Source organism: Oncorhynchus mykiss, chromosome 10, assembly GCF_013265735.2.
Source record: "Oncorhynchus mykiss isolate Arlee chromosome 10, USDA_OmykA_1.1, whole genome shotgun sequence".
NCBI lineage: Eukaryota > Metazoa > Chordata > Actinopteri > Salmoniformes > Salmonidae > Oncorhynchus > Oncorhynchus mykiss.
The window spans coordinates 28,360,630-28,379,424 of record NC_048574.1 but is presented as its reverse complement, the minus strand read 5'-3'; the positions used below and the strand labels follow the sequence as shown (position 1 = coordinate 28,379,424).

The following is an 18,795-nucleotide window of genomic DNA, read 5'->3' as shown; positions in this document are numbered from 1 at the left end:
TTTTTGATGGAGGGGTAAAGTGTGATGTGCTCTCTTTGGAATGCACATTTCAAACAGGTAACATTAGAGTAAGCAAACATGCAAGGTAAGCGATCTTACAATACTAGAGAACCGTTCAAATGTTCACAAATGAAACTACAGCAAGCTGTGTAAAACTACCCTGTCAAAATAATGTCATAACTTTTTAGCAGCGCCACCAGCAGAACACAACTGTGAGGAGTTTACACAAATATGAGCGGTGTAGCTCATATTGCAGAACTTTGACTGTGGAAAATCACCTCACCAGTCAGTCTATTGTGTGTATTGGACATTTTATATTGCCATGTACAGCCTTAGCCTATTTCATGGACCCAATATCCATAGGTATCAGCATACTCAGTGAAACCCACAGAACACAGCGTGAAGAGTTTACACAAATATTAAGGTCGTAGCTCTTATTGCAAGACTTTGACACCACTGTGAAATAAGCCACATTAGCTCACCAGTCAATAGGCTGAATAGTGAAGTGATTGACACAGTCAAAGTCCTGCAATTAGAGCTATGGTGATAATATGTGTGTACACTCTTCAGTTGTGCTCTGTGGGTGTAACTGAGTAGGCTGATACCAGGGATTTTGTGCTGCCGTAGTGCTCCCTCACTTTTTTCAATTTCAGAATACACTGAGCTGGTAAAAATATTTCTGTAAAACTCATTCTGAAAGATTCTATTTAATTACAACAAAAATTCAAGGAAAATGATGGCATGAATATGTAGGCTATAGCAGCCTATAGGTACAGTAACAGTCAAGTTTGGACACCTGCTCATTCCAGGGTTTTGCTTTATTTTTTACTATTTTCTACATTGTAGAATACTAGTGAAGACATCAAAACTATGGAATCATGTAGTAACCCAAAAATTATTAAACAAATCCTAATATTTTATATGAGGGAATGTAGCCACCCTTTGCCTTGATGACAGCTTTGCACACTCTTAGCATTCTCTTAACCAGCTTCATGAAGAAGTCACCTGGAATGCATTTCAATTAACAGGTGTGCCTTGTTAAGAGTTAATTTGTGGAATTTCTTTCCTTAATGCGTTTGAGACAATCAGTTGTGTTGTGACATGGTAGGGGTGGGTGTACAGAAGATAGCCCTATTTGGTTAAAGACCAAGTCCATATTATGGCAAGAACAGCTCAAATAAGCAAAGAGAAACAACAGTCCATCATTACTTTACGACATGAAGATCAGTCAATCTGGAACATTTCAAGAACTTTGAACATTTCTTCAAGTGCAGTCGCAAAAACCATCAAGCGCTATGATGAAACTGGCTCTCATGAGGACCGGCACAGGAAAGGGAGACCCAGAGTTACCTCTGCTGAAGAGGATAAGTTCATTAGAGTTACTGGCCTCAAATTGCAGCCCAAATAAATTCTTCAGAGTTCAGGTAACAGAGCCATCTCAACATCAACTGTTCAGAGGCGACTGTGAATTTTTAATTTTATTACTTCACCTTTATTTAACCAGGTAGGCTAGTTGAGAACAAGTTTACAACTGCGACCTGGCCAAGATAAAGCAAAGCAGTGAGACACAAGATCACAATGATTGTGTATTTAACAGAACCAAATATAACAGTATTAAGACTACTGTAGCATAGTAGGCCTGTATTACACCAAAAACATGTCATTTCTTATCTGAAACTGAGTAGTCACATTTATTTCCTCATGCAGCCCAAATGTAACAGCGCGTGCAACCAGGCAGGTTAAGCTTGGATTTCAACAAAATAGGCCTACAAGAAAAGCTAATAGTTTAATGCCATCTGCCTTAATTTGCCTGTGGAACAGTAATTCAAAAAATAGAAAAACATTTGACTGTGTGGGCATAGGTAGAAGACATTGCAATTAGAGGATGCATTTTATGCATAGGCTTAATGTACAATGATATTCAATAGGCTATACCTGTCAGTACAAACTTTGATATTAGATAATGTGCACTCCCTCACCTAAAGAAAATTGCACTACACCACTGGCTGATACCCCATTTCATGGACTGAAGATCCCTAGCTAAGACTGTACATTGCAATATGAACGTTCAATACAAATAGTAGGTTGACCGGTGGGATAATGTGGCTCATTTCACAATTGACTGACTGGGGAGGTGATTTCCCAGTCAAAATCTTGCAATAAGAGCTAAAATGCTAATATTTGTGTGAATTCTTCACAGGTGTGTTCTGTGGGTGTCACTGAGTAGGCTGTTACCCCATATCATGGACACAAGAAGTAAGGCTGTACAGTGAAATATAAGTATCCCCCCAATGCAATTATGAAGTCTAATGCATCCACAGTGCGATTTAACTGACTTGTCCTTTTTGTCAAATTAACTAATTGTTGTCTTTTGTTGAATTAATATAACATTACAAACTTGTTAAGCATTATCTAGTCCAAATTTGGCATGATTCCACTATTTGTATCCGTTTGCATCAGTTTAAATGCAGGACTTTTTACTGTTTTGGCTAAACTCTGCTGAAAACACAACTCCAGATTACATGCTTTTCCTTGTGGAGGCATGCATCAAACTTGGGTCAGAAAGCTGCTACAAGGGGGACAGATGTATGAATATATTTGATAGCTATTCATCTGATTGATAAAGCTGATAAAAATGCCATTACTAGCCAGAAAGCTGCTGGGGTAAAGCTAGCTAACGTTTAGTTTACTCCACCTTCAGAGTTCAGTTTAGCTACTGTACAAACGAACTAGCTATGTAATTCGTAGCTATATTTTAAAGACTAACTAGTTACTGACTATTCAACCATTTTTGACAAACTACTTTGTTCCCCTGCCTGTTTATTGGTGATTGAAAGTTGGCAAGAAAAATGCCCTTCCTAATTTCACTGCAACTAGACTGTTACCATTCAATTTGGAATATTAGGCTTGTGCACATTTTACATGAGTGTTTCATTACCTACACTGAACAAAAATATAAACGCAACATGTAAAGTGTTGGTCCCATGTTTCAAGAGCTGAAATAAAAGATCCCAGAAATGTTTCATAAGCACAAAAAGCTTTTCTCTGAAATTTTGTGCACAAATTTGTTTACATCCTGTTAGTGAGCATTTCTCCTTTGCCAAGATAATCCATCCACCTGACATGTATGGATATCAAAAAGCTGATTAAACAACATGATCATTATGCAGATGCACCCTGTGCTGGGAACAATAAAAGGCCACTCTGAAATGTGCAATTCTGTCACACAACACAATGCCACAGATGTCTCAAGTTTTGAGGGACCATGCAATTGGTATGCTGACTGCAGGAATGTCCACCAGAGGTGTTGCCAGATAATTTAATGTTAATTTCTCTACCATAAGTCACCTCCAACGTTGTTTCAGAGAATTTGGCAGGAAGTTCAACCGGCTTCACAACCACAGACCATGTGAGGGGTTTGCTGCTGTCAACGTTGTGAACAGAGTGCCCCATTGTGGGGTTATGGTATGGGCAGGCATAAGCTACAGACAACAAACACAACTGCATTTAATCTATGTCAATTTGAATGAACAAAAATACAGTGATGAGATCCTGAGGCCCATGTGTTTTTATGTATTTATGAACAACCGATGCATCTGTATTCCAGTCATGTAAAAATCCATAGATATAAATCTATTTCAATTGACTTATTTCCTCAAACTGTAAGTCAGTCAAATCTTTGAATTTGTTGTATGTTGCGTTTATTTTTGTTCAGTATAGTTAACCAAGTAATTGACTGACTTAGCTAATTCTTATGTTTTTGTTGCATTTCAGGTAGAGTGGCATTGCTGATAGGCTAACGATTCACACAGAACTTCAAAGTAGGAGTACTGATTTTAGGATCCATTTTACTTTCACAATTACATTGACAAGGGGGAGTTTATCGTAGATCACTCCCTATTCTGAGACGCTTTGTGAATATGGGCCCTGGAAGAAAGCTGTTGCCCAATACTTTGCACAGCATTCACTTAACAGTAGGCAACCCTGACCCTGGAGTGCTGCAGTTATTGCAGGATTTTGTTCCAACTAGGCCCTAAACCAGGGGTGCGTTCAGTTCGCTTGAACGTTTTCTACATTGCACAACGGTTTGTGCTGAACAACACTTTCCCAAAACGTTCTTAAACAGTCTGAGATATGTTTGCTCTGTTCGGTGGGTGTGCCGGGGTGTGGCTTGACGCAAGGAGTGATGTATTTAAAGGGCTATGGAGCATTTTGAACCCACAACCCAACCCTTCCCCGTTTTTCAACTGGTCGTTCTGTACAGTACTGCTATCATGTTTTTATGTTCTGAATGCAGCCCTGACCAACTGAGATAATTGATCAGTTCAGTAATTGCGTAAATTCAACACACCTCGTCTTCCAGGTTGGTTAAATTAAAAACATGAAGTGCCAGGATTGCCTACCCAGATTTGTCAATGCTTATGAACTGAATTCTGTGTGTGAATTTCCATATCAATGACACTTAACAAAAGGGTTGCATTGTTAAACATGTAGAGTAAATGTTAACATGGCTTTGGTGATTTACAGGTGCATAATGCATTTGTCATCAGGCCACTGCATGCGGTGACGTGTACTTGGATAGTTACACTGACTGACTGAATACTGCGGCCTTCAGTGGTACTGGACGCAAGGGCCTTACCAGAGAGTACAGCAACTCTCACTCAGCCATTCTGGCAACATGTATTGTATGTAGCCAGTCATTCATACAAACTGTTAGGGATGCAATCACAGACTTCTATTCACTTTGTCTACTTGTCCCGTTCAATCCTGTCTGGGATATACAGTTGAAGTCAGAAGTTTACATACACCTTAGGACATTTCTCCAAAAAGTACGATCTTTGTCCCCATGTGCAGTTGCAAACCGTAGTCTGGCTTTTTTATGGCGGTTTTGGAGCAGTGGCTTATTCCTTGCTGAACGGCCTTTCAGGTGATGTCGATATAGGACTCGTTTGGCTGTGGATATAGATACTTTTGTACCTGTTTCATCCAGCATCTTCACAGGGTCCTTTGCTGTTGTTCTGGGATTGATTTGCACTTTTCACAACAAAGTACGTTCATTTCTAGGAGACAGAACGCGTCTCCTTCCTGAGCGGTATGACTGCAGGCATTTGGAAATTGCTCCCAAGGATGAACCAGACTTGTGGAGGTCTACAATTTTCTTTCTGAGGTCTTGGCTGATTTTTCCATGATGTCAAGCAAAGAGGCACTGAGTTTGAAGGTAGGCCTTGAAATACATCCACAGGTACACCACCAATTGACTCAGGCTAATTGACATCATTTATCAGAAGCTTCTAAAGTCATGACATTTTCTGAAATTTTCCAAGCTGATTAAAAGCACAGTCAACTTAGTGTATGTAAACTTCTGACCCACTGGAATTGTGATACATAAGTGAAATAATCTGTCTGTAAACAATTGTTGGAAAAATTACATGTCATGCACAAAGTAGATGTCCTAACCAACTTGCCAAAACTCCAAATTTGTGGAGTGGTTGAAAAACGAGTTTTAATGACTCCAATCCAAGTGTATGTAAACTTTCGACCTCAACTGTATGTGACAGGGTCTATAGGAAATCACGGACTACAAAAAGAAAAGCAGTCACGTCACGGACACCGTCACACTTCCAGACAAACTAAACACCTTTGCCCACTGAGGATAATACAGTGCCGGCCCGCTAACAAGGACTGCGCCCCCTTCTCCGTGGCCGACGTGAGTAAAACATTTAAACGTATTAACCCTCGTAAGGCTGCTGTCCTAGACGGCATCCCTAGCCGTGTCCTAGGAGCATGCGCAGACCAGCTGGCTGGTGTGTTTATGAACATATTCCATCGCTCCCTATCCCAGTCTGCTGTCCCCACATGCTTCAAGATGGCCACCATTGTTCCTGTACCCAAGAAGGCAAAGATAACTGAACTAAATTACTACCGCCCCATAGCACTCACTTCTGTCATCATGAAGTGCTTTGAGAGACTAGTCAAGGATCATATCACCTCCACCTTACTGGCCACACTAGACCCACTTCAGTTTGCATACCCCCCCAACAGGTCCACAGACGATGCAATCGCCATCACACTTCACACTGCCCTATCCCATCTGGACAAGAGGAATACCTATGTAAGAATTAATTGACTACAGCTCAGCATTCAACACCATAGTTCCCTCCAAGCTCATCATCTAGCTGAAGGCCCTGGGTCTCAACCCCGCACTGTGTAATTGGGTCCTGGACTTTGACGGGCCGCCCCCAGGTGTTGAAGGTAGGAAACAACATCTCCACTTCGTTGACCCTCAACACTGGGGCCCCACAAGGGTGCGTGCTCAGCCCCCTCCTGTGCTGCCTGTTCACCCACGACTGCGTGGCCAACTTAACCATCAAGTTTGCAGACGACACAACAGTAGTGGGCTTGATTACCAACAACAACGAGACAGCCTACAAGGAGGAGGTGAGGGTACTCAGTGTGGTGTCAGGAAAACAACCTCTCACTCAACGTCAACAAAACAAAGGAGACGATCGTGGACTTCAGGAAACAGCAGAGGGAGCATCCCCCCCATCCACATCGACGGGACAGTAGTGGAGGAGGTGGAAACTGTTAAGTTCCTCGGCGTACACATCACAGACAAACTGAAATGGTCCACCCACACAGACAGTGTGGGGAAGAAGGTGCAACAGCGCCTCTTCAACCTCAGGAGGATGAATAAATTTGGCTTGTCACCCAAAACCCTGACAAACCTTTACAGATGCACAATCGAGATCATCCTGTCGGGCTGTATCAACCGCAAGGCTCTCCAGAGGGTGGTGCGGTCTGCACAATGTATCACCGGGGTCAAACTACCTGCCCTCCATGACATATACAGCACCCGATGTCATAGGAAGGACAACAACCACCCGAGCCACTGCCTGCTCACACCGCTACCATCCAGAAGGCAAGGTCAGTACAGGTTTATCAAAGCTGGGGCCGAGAGACTGAAGAACAGCTTCTATCTCAAGGCCATCAGACTGCTAAATAGCTATCACTAACTCAGAGAGGCTGCTGCCTACAATGAGACCCAATCACTGAACACTTTTTAATAAATGGATCACTAGTCACTTTAAACAATGCCACTTTAATGTTTACATATCTTATATTACTCATCATATGTATATACTGTATTTTATACCTTCTATTGCATCTTGCCTATGCCGCTCGGCCATCGCTCATCCTTATATTTATAGGTACATATTCTCATTCACCCCTTTTGATGTGTGTGTATTAGGTAATTGTTGGGAAATTGTTTGATTACTTGTTAGATATTACTGCACTCTCGGAACTAGAAGCACAATCATTCCGCTACACTCGCATTAACACCTGCTAACCATGTGTATGTGACAAAAAACATTTCATTTGATTTTTGCAGAAAAGGAAAGTAGACAATGAATGTAGGATGTTCCAGCAAGAGTGGACATCGAAACATTTCTTTATTGAGGTCTCAGGGAAAGCTGTGTGCTTAGTGTGCAAAGAGAGCATCACTGTCTTGAAAGACTACAACTTGTCCCAACACTTCCTGCCGAAGCATGCAGAGAAATATAGGAATATGTTGTCTGAGCAGAGGGCAAGTGCATCGAAACAGTTATTTTCTCAGTTGCAAAAGTAGAATTGCGAGAGATAGCTATGTACTGTCCACAAAATTGCTAAACATAGCAATCTATTCGCTGAGGGCGAATTCATTAAAGAATGTTTAATTGACTCTGCAAGCAATACTTTGCCCCGACAAGAAAGAGCTGTTTGAAAATGTTTCCCTGTCAAGACGAACAGTTACACGGCGTGTTGAGGACATCGCAGACAATATGGAACAACAGTTGAAAGACACGGTAAAGTATTTCACCTATTTCCCCATGGCCCTGGATGAGAGCAGTGATGTACGTGACACGGTGCAGTTGTTGATATTCTTACGAGGCATAACCCCAGACTTTGAAATTACAGAGGAGCTTGCTTCAGTGCAGTCAATGAAGAGCACAACCACAGGGAAAGATTTTATTGGAGGAGGTTAATAAGTGTGTGGAAAAGCTGGGACTGAGTTTTGAAAAGTTATCTAGTGACCACTGATGGGTGCCCAAACTTGACAGGAAAAAGCATTGGCATTTTGAAAAGGATACAAGATCAAGTAGCTGAGCTGAACCCAGATCAGAAAATGATTTTCCTGCATTGCATTATTCATCAGGAGGTGCGCTGTAAATGTGTTCTGAAAATGAGCCATGTTGTGGATACAGTCACTAAATCTTTAAACCACAGGCAGTTTTTCTCACTGTTGGAAGAGACAGAGTCAGGTCATGCAGATCTCCCCTACCACACAAACGTGAGATGGCTGAGTTTGGAGAAAGTGCTTAAAAGGGTGTGGGACCTGAAGTCGGAGATAGATGAGTTTTTGCAAATGAAAGGAAAATATGTGGATATTCCTCAACTGCAAGATAAAGAATGGTTGGCTGATTTTGCCTTCACCATCGATATCATGGCCCTCATGAATTAACTGAATTCCAAACTACAAGGGAAGGGCCTTTTGCATATCAGATGTACAGCCTTGTCAAACCTTATAGGGAAAATTACTCCTCCTGACCCGCCAAATAGAAGCCAACAATCTCACTCACCTTCCGACACTACTAGTCTGTTCCCTATCAGATGATCAGCAGGAGAAGTGTACATCGCTGCTGTGTGCTTCAAACGGTGAGTTCTCATCGTTTTGAAGAGTTCAAAGTGTTGGAAAATGACATGCTGTTGGTTTCCTCTCCTTTCACCTTCAATGTGGATCATGCTCCCACTGACCTGCAACTTGAGCTTATCGATAATCAGAAGCAGTGATTAGAGAACTATTCAAAACAATGTCACTGAAAAGGTTCTATGCATTTCTCGATTAACAAAACTTTCCAAAGATTAGGAGTCATGCTTGTACTGTTTGGGTCAACCTATGTATGTGAACATACATTTTCAGTGATGAAATATAACAAGTCAAGGTACAGATCATCTCTTACTGACTCACCACTCAGCAATCCTGCGCATAGCGATGTCAGAAACTATACCTGACTTCATTGCTCTAGTCAAGGCCCATCAGAGACTTCACTCCTCACACTGATTGAGTAGTTTAAATGTAATGTTGAGCTCTTTCTCTTTCTTGTGTTTTTGTGCATACCCATTTTAAGCTAGAGCAGGCCTGGGCAATTATTTTCCATGGAGGGCCACAGAATATATTTTTGCCATCCCGGGCCAGAATCATATTACAGGATTATACATCATGTGTATGAATATGTTGACAGATATATCTATAGTAAATCATGTCCAGATATGCTACTTATTTTACTTTTTTAACATGCACAGAAATAAACCACATCCATGTTCTCCTTTTGGTAGGTATTTTCATTATTAAACACAGAGGGGAAAGTACTGTGCATTCAGAACCACGGACAGAGCTCTTGTTAAGCGATCTAAATCTCAATCTGCCTCTCTTGCATGATCCCCAGCCCATACCCCTACAATCAACACATACCACTACTTTCCCCAATGCTACACATTCCTTTGTCTCTGCACACTTCTCACACCTAGGAACCTCCCTCCTACACACTGCTGCCATATGCCCATAAGCTTGACACCTGTAACAACGTAATGTATTTGGTACAAAAGCTCGTACAGGATAACTTGTATATATCCAAACATCACTTTGTCGGGCAAAGACTCAACTTCAAAACTCAAAAGAACAGACACTGACTCTTCTGTTACCCTGTCTGCGTCGCACCAAACAACGAGCATCACAAGTCCCAGGAATCTGCCCCATCAGTTGGTCAACTTTTACATTTACTGCTACCCCAGTAATCACTCCTTTCAATGGCGTCCTTTTCTTGAGAGCAAAACAATTCACATGTCTTGCCCCCATTCGTTTAACGCCGAGCGTCTTCTCCCTCTGATCAGCAGAAACACAATTATCACAAGACCACTTCTGGTTACCCTCACGGATTCCACAGCACCCAATTCTGTTTTCACCCACCCTAAAACCACAAATGGATCAGCCAAAAGGCAAGGGTCCACTTTTCCCAAAAACTTCACTCCTAATGTCACAGACTCATCTTTATCCTGAACTTCACCACACCTACCACGTCCGATACTTCGCCCTCATTCATTTCCATTTCTCCTCCTGTCTTCAGCTCACTCTGTTTACACTTTCTACCGTTCTTCTTCAACAAACCATCTCCCTTTTTTCTGCCGACTTAAGCTCACCATCTTCCTCCCTCTCTCTCTTAGACCTCCTCTGCTTCTCTTTTTTCCTCCATTCCTCCTCCGTATTCCAAGTATACGTCTCCTTATGATAATACTGCACATCTGACATCTTGTTCTTGCTTTCTCAAGGGACGCCGCTCAACAGTGCATCCCACTGATAATGCAGCTGCTTCGTCTTGATGTTATTCGTTATCATGCACTCAAAGCGCTGTGGCATTGATCAACCAATGGTGTTAGATAACACCCACATACGTTTGCTTGACACCCCTCATCATATTGCAGGAAGAAATAGAAAATAAATAAATGAAAAAAATAATAGATATGAATAAATTAAAGTGGGATTAATTTTTAATTAATGATTTGTCTATGTGTGGATTCATCAATTTAGTTATGTATTGATGCATTTGTGTGCATTTATTCATTAATGCAATTATTAATTTGTGCATTTTTATTCATACATAGCAACTGGGAACTCGGCAATCTCCGACCTCAGTGCATTTAAGACAACTGGGAACTCGGAAATAAAAACGAGCTCCGACTGGGAAAAGTAGTTTTGAACCGTCATCCAACTCGGAATTCCAAATCGGGGAACTCTAACCTCTTTCTAAACCTAAAGCTCAGACTTTCCGTCCTGACGTCATGATTTTACCTCGTTTTTCCCGATTTCCAGTTGTCTTGAAAGCTAGCTCTTTGGTGTCGTCACGATTACGCATGTGCCCGCTGCTGCTGACACGACAGAAAACATGGCGCTCGAGGAACCAAATGGAGATTTTCCATATTTACCTTCAGGGGTGGCGGAGGGTAAGCTGTTTTCCTTCGCTCAATATAATGGATATCCACTTTCATCTAGTATGCATTATTTATTATAGCCAAAACCAAGGGCTACTGCCATAGCCCGTGTGAGCAGCGCATAAACAATCCACGCTAGCAATACCTACATCTGCACTATTCTAGCTAGCTATTAGCCATTTGAGCAGCAAGTTCCAAGGTCGATGCAATGCATTAGTGAAGGAGTAATGTTACCTAGCAGCTAGCTATTTTCAAATCCACCTTGGCCTTACGAAGGACTGCATTGATTTGTATATACTTTGTCTTTATTTCTGTGTCTGAAGTAGATTGGCCAAATCAGTAGCTAGTGCAGTAACGTTAGTACCACTAAGCTAGTTAACGTTCTAACAACCACGCATAAAGCAGTACTCTAATTTAAAGGTCCAATGCAGCTGTTACCTCTATCAAAAAAAAAATCTGGGTAACAATTTAATACCTTACTGTGATATTCTTTCAATTAAAATGGTTAAAAGGAAACCGCTTCTGAACAATTTGTCAGGCAGAACGGTTTGGACTTCTCTTTCTTATTACATGCTGACCCCACCGCTTGCGTGCGTGAGCGTTGCAAAATACATTCAAACACGTTATTCAATTAATTTGCGTCTGCGTTGCCAAGCGCTAAAATAGAAATCAGTTCTATTTGTGACGCTTAACACGGTGCAAGTCCTGCCTCTTCCACTCCTCACTGTTTATAGAAGCAGATGCCCACATGCCATCTTCTCATTGGTTATACCTACATGGGTGAATGAAAGATTAACTGAGTTTGGTCAGTCATCGTGGTAACTATAAAAGTTAAATGATAATCGCCCTATAAAGTCCAAAGAAGAAAAAGCATGAAGGATAGCTGACTAGAAACGATAAGGTTGACCGTTTTATGTGTGGATTAATTGTAGGAGTAGAGGAGCTTGTACATTTCAGGTAAAATAACAACTCAATGTTTATATCCCAGAACAAATTAGCTAGCAACAGCAAGCTAGCTAGCTAAATAGGACAAATTAGCTAGCAACTGGAAGCCATCTAGCTAAATTGCCATAAATGTTTAATGCTTTTTGACCTGGCCCCAAATTAATATTGGTTGAGTTTGTTTTGATATTTCAACCTGCGTGTCGTGATTGCGTTTGGTGTGCGGGGACAAAATCAATTGGCGCGTGGCCGGTTTGGGTACGGGTGACGTGGGTACGGGTGATGTCACCATGGAAGGCCAAAACTCCCTCCTACCAAACAGGCAGAAATGTCAGGTGGTCTTTTCAAACAGCTCTTTCACTAAAAGTGCATTATCCTTTTCATTTATTATTCCAACCTCTCTGTGAAATGTATTTAACAGAGAAATCACTTTTTTGACTGCACTGGGCCTTTTAACTTAGCTGTGAGTGCTTCATCAAAGGCTGAAGAGCATCATAGTGATACCACAGATGGATGGATATATACAGATCTAGGATGTCTTCTTTTTTTAAAGCAATGCTGACATTATTTTTCAGTAAACAAAATGATAAAGGAGAATGGTGACCTGTTTTCTGATGCCCTGTGCAAAATCTGCAGTGCTGTCCTGAATTCTGACTCCCAGAAACTTGCACATTATCAGGTCGGTGATCCCACTTGAGTTTGATATTTATTTACGGTCATCTTCTTGACCACTATACAGAGCAGCATCTGATGTTTTCATTCTTACATTCTTTTCAGAGCAAAAAGCATGCCAACAAAGTGAGACGCTACATGAGCATCCACAAAGAAGAGGAGCCCACCATCAAAAGGTTCAAGTCGCCTTCGGGAGACAGTGTAAGTTTATTTCTCAGCTAGACATTTAGATTATTATTATTTTTGTAATTGAGCAGACACTCTTATCCAGAGTGACTTACAGTAGAGAGTGCATTCATTTTTCTACTGGTTCTCCATGGGAATCAAACCCACATCCCTGGCGTTGCAAGCGCCATGCTCTACCAACTGAGCCAGATGTGTTTTATCCAGCCCTGCCCTGCCCAGTATAAATAGACAGCGTTCATGGATAGAGCGCCCTTAACCTTTTTGTGTCCTCTGTTGTACTTTGCTGTATCCCACCCATCTCCAGGCCAGCAGTAATGGCGAGACGGACCGCTCCAAAGCCTGTCATATATGTAACATGACATTCTCCTCTCCGGTGGTGGCTGAGTCCCACTACCAGGGCAAGGTGCACACCAAGAACCTGAGACTGAAGACCTTTGGCAACCAGACCCCAGGTAATGGGCCATCTACACTTATGGCCATATATGAGAAAAGCCTGTTTTAAATTTTCCACCCCATCTGCACGCATTTTCTCCTCATTCTGTGTTATTCCTCTGTCACATACCTGTATTTGTCAAATGTGTAAAAATATAACTTAAACCCCCCCATTCCTGTCTGATGAACTTTTCATATCCTGCCTCCTACCTCCCCAGTAGCACTACCTCAGGCCGTGGCCCCAGTGGTGAAAAAGAAGAAGAAGAAGAAGGAGGCTCAGTCAGAGGAGGCTAGCAACGTGGCATCGTCAGCCCCGGCCGAGGACGACCAGGGCAACTTCTGTTCCATCTGCCATGCCTCGTTCAACAACCCCCTCATGGCCAAGCAGCACTACGAAGGCAAGAAGCATAAAAAACAGCTGACCCAGCAGAAGCTTATGGAGACCTATGGGCCATCCACTGCACCAGGTAGGACAGCCTCGTGTGGCCAGGCTTTTCTCATTTTGTAAGCCTAGAGTTCTCCTTAGGAAGACTATAAAAATGGGTGGAGTCGAGATGGAAATATTTATATACACAGAATATACCAAACATTAGGAACACCTTTCTAATTTTGGGTTGAGGAATAGCCTATGCATTGTTGAGTCCTGCTATGAATGTATCTGCAGGTCTCTGTTTTGCTGTCTGCTGCTGTGAGCGATGGTTTTGATTCGCTCGTGGAGCAAAGCGCACCAATTGCAGTGACTAGCACTACATCAAGTGGCCTAGTCCAAACGCTGAAAAGTTTTGGTAGGATATTAGCCTACATTTACTGATTAATCAATAAGCCTACATGGTTTATATAGCAACAATATCATATTTAGAGTTAGCAAAGTGTTTTGCGTTCCCACTTCCTCAGGAATAATATAGCCAATAGTTACAAATATGTCAGCAATTTTTCTGAAGAGCCAAAAATATACACTGCTCAAAAAAATAAAGGGAACACTTAAATAACACAATGTAACTCCAAGTCAATCACACTTCTGTGAAATAAAACTGTCCACTTAGGAAGCAACACTGATTGACAATATATTTCACATGCTGTTGTGCAAATGGAATAGACAACAGGTGGAAATTATAGGCAATTAGCAAGACTCCCCCAATAAAGGAGTGGTTCTGTAGGTGGTGACCACAGACCACTTCTCAGTTCCTATGCTTCCTGGCTGATGTTTTGGTCACTTTTGAATGCTGGCGGTGCTTTCACACTAGTGGTAGCGTGAGACGGAGTCTACAACCCACACAAGTGGCTCAGGTAGTGCAGCTCATCCAGGATGGCACATCAATGCGAGCTGTGGCAAGAAGGTTTGCTGTGTCTGTCAGTGTAGTGTCCAGAGCATGGAGGCGCTACCAGGAGACAGGCCAGTATATCAGGAGACGTGGAGGAGGCTGTAGGAGGGCAACAACCCAGCAGCAGGACCGCTACCTCCGCCTTTGTGCAAGGAGGAGCACTGCCAGAGCCCTGCAAAATGACCTCCAGCAGGCCACAAATGTGCATGTGTCTGCTCAAACGGTCAGAAACAGACTCCATGAGGGTGGTATGAGGGCCCAACGTCCACAGTGCTTACAGCCCAACACCGTGCAGGACGTTTTTGCATTTGCCAGAGAACACCAAGATTGGCAAATTCGCCACTGGCGCCCTGTGCTCTTCACAGATGAAAGCAGGTTCACACTGAGCACATGTGACAGAGTCTGGAGACGCCGTGGAGAACGTTCTGCTGCCTGCAACATCCTCCAGCATGACCGGTTTGGCGGTGGGTCAGTCATGGTGTGGGGTGGCATTTCTTTGGGGGGCCGCACAGCCCTCCATGTGCTCGCCAGAGGTAGCCTGACTGCCATTAGGTACCGAGATGAGATCCTCAGACCCCTTGTGAGACCATATGCTGGTGCGGTTGGCCCTGGGTTCCTCCTAATGCAAGACAATGCTAGACCTCATGTGGCTGGAGTGTGTCAGCAGTTCCTGCAAGAGGAAGGCATTGATGCTATGGACTGGCCCGCCCGTTCCCCAGACCTGAATCCAATTGAGCACATCTGGGACATCATGTCTCGCTCCATCCACCAACGCCACGTTGCACCACAGACTGTCCAGGAGTTGGCGGATGCTTTAGTCCAGGTCTGGGAGGAGATCCCTCAGGAGACCATCCACCACCTCATCAGGAGCATGCCCAGGCGTTGTAGGGATGTCATACAGGCATGTGGAGGCCACACACACTACTGAGCCTAATTTTGACTTGTTTTAAGGACATTACATAAAAGTTGGATCAGCCTGTAGTGTGGTTTTCCACTTTAATTTTGAGTGTGACTCCAGACCTCCATGGGTTGATTAAATTTGATTTCCATTGATAATTTTTGTGTGATTTTGTTGTCAGCACATTCAACTATGTAAAGAAAAAAATATTTAATAAGAATATTTCATTCATTCAGATCTAGGATGTGTTTTTATTGTTCCGTTTATTTTTTTGAGCAGTGTATATTAATTAGAGGTCGACCGACTGATTTTAATACCGAATATTGGAGGACCAAAAAAAAGCTGATAGTGATTAATCAGCCAATTTTATGTATATTTGTAATAATGGGAATTACAGCAATACTGAATGAACACTGTTTATGGTTAAGGACATTTGTGAAACGATTGCTTTTTTTCACGAATGCGCTTTTGATCATCACCCGTTTGGCGAAGTTGAAGTAGGCTGTAATTCGGTGATAAAATAACAGGCACCGCATTGATTATATGCAACGCAGGACAAGCTACTTAACTACACATAGTTGATGATATTACTAGGTTAACTAGTGATTGTGATTTTTTTATTTTTTTATATAAGATACGTTTCTAGCTAGCATTAACTTATCTTGGCTCCTTGCAGCCACAAGGTCCTTGCACTCACGTAACAGGTGGTCAGCCTGCCACACAGTTTCCTCGTGGATTGCAATATAATCAGCGTCCAAAAGGGCCAATTACCGATTTGTTATAACTTGAAATCGGCCCTAATTAATCGGCCATGCCATATGTTAGCAGGCATAAAAGAAACGCCTGAAACTAAGTTTTATGTTTGGTAAGACCAGACATCCACGGACACCCAACCTGTGGAAGGAAAAGCCCATGGTTTAGGACTTTGCATATGGTTGAGGCCATTCTTTCTAACAAGTGTTAATAAGTGTCTCTGGAGTGTAATATACAGTAGGAGCCAGACAGTACGGGCAAATCAATTGTGTGCCAATGCAGTATTGGGTCATTGCATGAAGGTTTTATGTGTCTAAAATTGAGTTCCTTGCCAACTAGTCCCTTCTGTGTCTCCAGCTTCCACAGTAAAGGGCTACCCATGTACTGTATGCAACATCGAACTGAACTCTGTGGAACAGTATCAGGCACACATCAGTGGCTCCAAACATAAGAACCAGTATGTATCTCTCTCTCTCTCTCCAATCTCCAGTGAGCCAGTAGAAACAACAACCACTGCATGAGCACACCAGTGTATACCCCACTATTTGCCAAGCTAGTTTGTTTTGATTCCAAACAGCAGTTAACATATGCAGAAAATACCCGTTACTGATGATTTTGTTTCTATGTTTAGTGGCTTTGTTCTAATCAATTTCAATATTTTTTTTCAGTGTCAGAGGCAAGAAAGCGAGCAGCCCGATGTTCATCGGCCCATCGGAAAACAAGTACACAGCAGAAAACCAGCAGTCAGAGTACCAGTATACACCTGAATTCGAACCAGTACAGGAGGACTGGGGTGCTTTCAGCCAAGATTACGAGTGACGAGCCTCCCAGTACCCCCCACCAACACCACAGTTCCCTCAGCTAGGGCCAGAAGGATCACCTGACCAGGAAAAGCTCTAGGTCCTTGTTACAATACAGGTTACAACTAGGATCCAGAGTTTTTTTTTTTTTTTTTCTTCTTCCCTTGTTCATGTCAGGAAAAATCCCTGGACAGAGGGCAGCCTATATGTGGTGTTCTTTCTGTGGTGTTGTATCTGCCTCATGGATGAATCTCAACTCCAGCTCTATATCATTCTGTCTACTCCATGTCTAAATCCCAGTACATGTTCACTACCGGTCAAAAGTTTTAGAACACCTACTCATTCAAGGGGTTTTCTTTATTTTTACTCTTTCTACATTGTAGAATAATACTGAAGACATCAAAACTATGAAATAACACATATGGAATCATGTAGTAACCAAAAAAGTGTTGAATCAAACAATATTTTTTTTATTGAGATTCTTCAAATATCCACCCTTTGCCTTGATGACAGCTTTGCACACTCTTGGAATTCAATCAACCAGCTTCACCTGGAATGCTTTAACAACAGTCTTGAAGGAGTTCCCACATATGCTGAGCACTTGTTGGCTGCTTTTCCTTCACTCTGTGGTCTGACTATTCTTCCCAAACCATCTCAATTTGGTTGAGGTTGGGGGATTGTGGAGGCCAGGTCATCTGATGCAGCACTCAATCACTCTCCTTCTTGGTCAAATAGCCCTTACACAGCCTGGAGATGCGTCTTTAGCCCTTACACAGCCATAATGCGTCTTTGCGGTTGGAATCTAAAATTTGGAATCCAGACCAAAGGACAGATTTCTACCAGTCGAATGCCCGTTGCTCGTGTTTCTTGGCCCAAGCAAGTCTCTTCTTATTGGTGTCCTTTAGTCCTGGTTTCTTTGCAGCAATTTGACCATGAAGGCCTGATTTTACTCATTCTCCTCTGAACAGTTGATGTGTCTGTTACTTGAACTCTGTGAAGCATTTATTTGGGCTGCAATTTCTGAGGCTGGTAACTAATGAACTTATCCTCTCCGGCAGAGGTAACTCTGGGTCTCCCTTTCCTGTGGCAGTCCTCATGAGAGCGAGTTTCATCATAGTGCTTGATGATTTTTGCGACTGCACTTTCAAAGTTCTTAATGTTCTGTATTGACTGACCTTCATGTCTTAAATTAATGATGGTCTGTCGATTCTCTTTGCTTATTTGAGCTGTTCTTGCCATAATATGGATTTGGTAAATCCTCTGTATACCACCACTACCTTGCCATAACACAATTGATTGGCTCAAATGCATTAGAAATTCCACAAATTAACTTTTAACAAGGCACACCTGTTAATTGAAATGCATTCCATGTGACTACCTCATGAAACTGGTTGAGAGAATGCCAAGAGTGTGCATAGCTGTCATCAAGGCAAAGGGTGGCTGCTTTGAAGAATCTCCAATTCATTTTTGGTTATTACATGATTCCATATGTGTTATTTCATAGTTTTGATGTCTTCACTATTATTCTACAATATAGAAAAACCCTTGAATGAGTAGGTGTTCTTAAACTTTTGATTAGCAGTGTGTGTTGGTTGTGTTTCTAGTCGGTCAGACCAGAGAGGAATAGAGGCTCCTGGACATGTTCTCTCATTCTGTTCAGTTCAAAATGATGTCATAAATATTTAAAATTCCAGACAATAGAGTACAATGGTATGACTGTGGACAGAATTTCCCTGGATGGTCCTTTAGTTTGTGCGAGGGGCTT

General features: G+C 42.3%; 1 protein-coding gene across 4 annotated transcripts; it reads left to right on the top strand.

The window, feature by feature from the left end:
• Positions 1 to 62: 62 nt before the first annotated feature.
• Positions 63 to 17,449, top strand: LOC110533600 (zinc finger protein 346). Of its 4 annotated transcripts, none has more exons than XM_036990016.1 (7): positions 63 to 85; positions 12,543 to 12,646; positions 12,745 to 12,840; positions 13,130 to 13,277; positions 13,476 to 13,724; positions 16,588 to 16,687; positions 16,899 to 17,449. In XM_036990016.1, exons 1-7 carry the CDS (start codon positions 79 to 81, stop codon positions 17,047 to 17,049), a joined length of 855 nt encoding a protein of 284 aa, XP_036845911.1. In that variant the 5' UTR covers positions 63 to 78; the 3' UTR covers positions 17,050 to 17,449. The 4 variants fall into 4 exon arrangements, with proteins under 4 accessions (XP_036845911.1, XP_036845910.1, XP_021473649.1 ...); XM_036990015.1 differs by lacking the exon at positions 63 to 85 and adding an exon at positions 10,807 to 11,037; XM_021617974.2 differs by lacking the exon at positions 63 to 85 and adding an exon at positions 10,884 to 11,037 and having other exon boundaries at positions 13,479 to 13,724.
• The last annotated feature ends 1,346 nt before the right edge of the window (positions 17,450 to 18,795 follow it).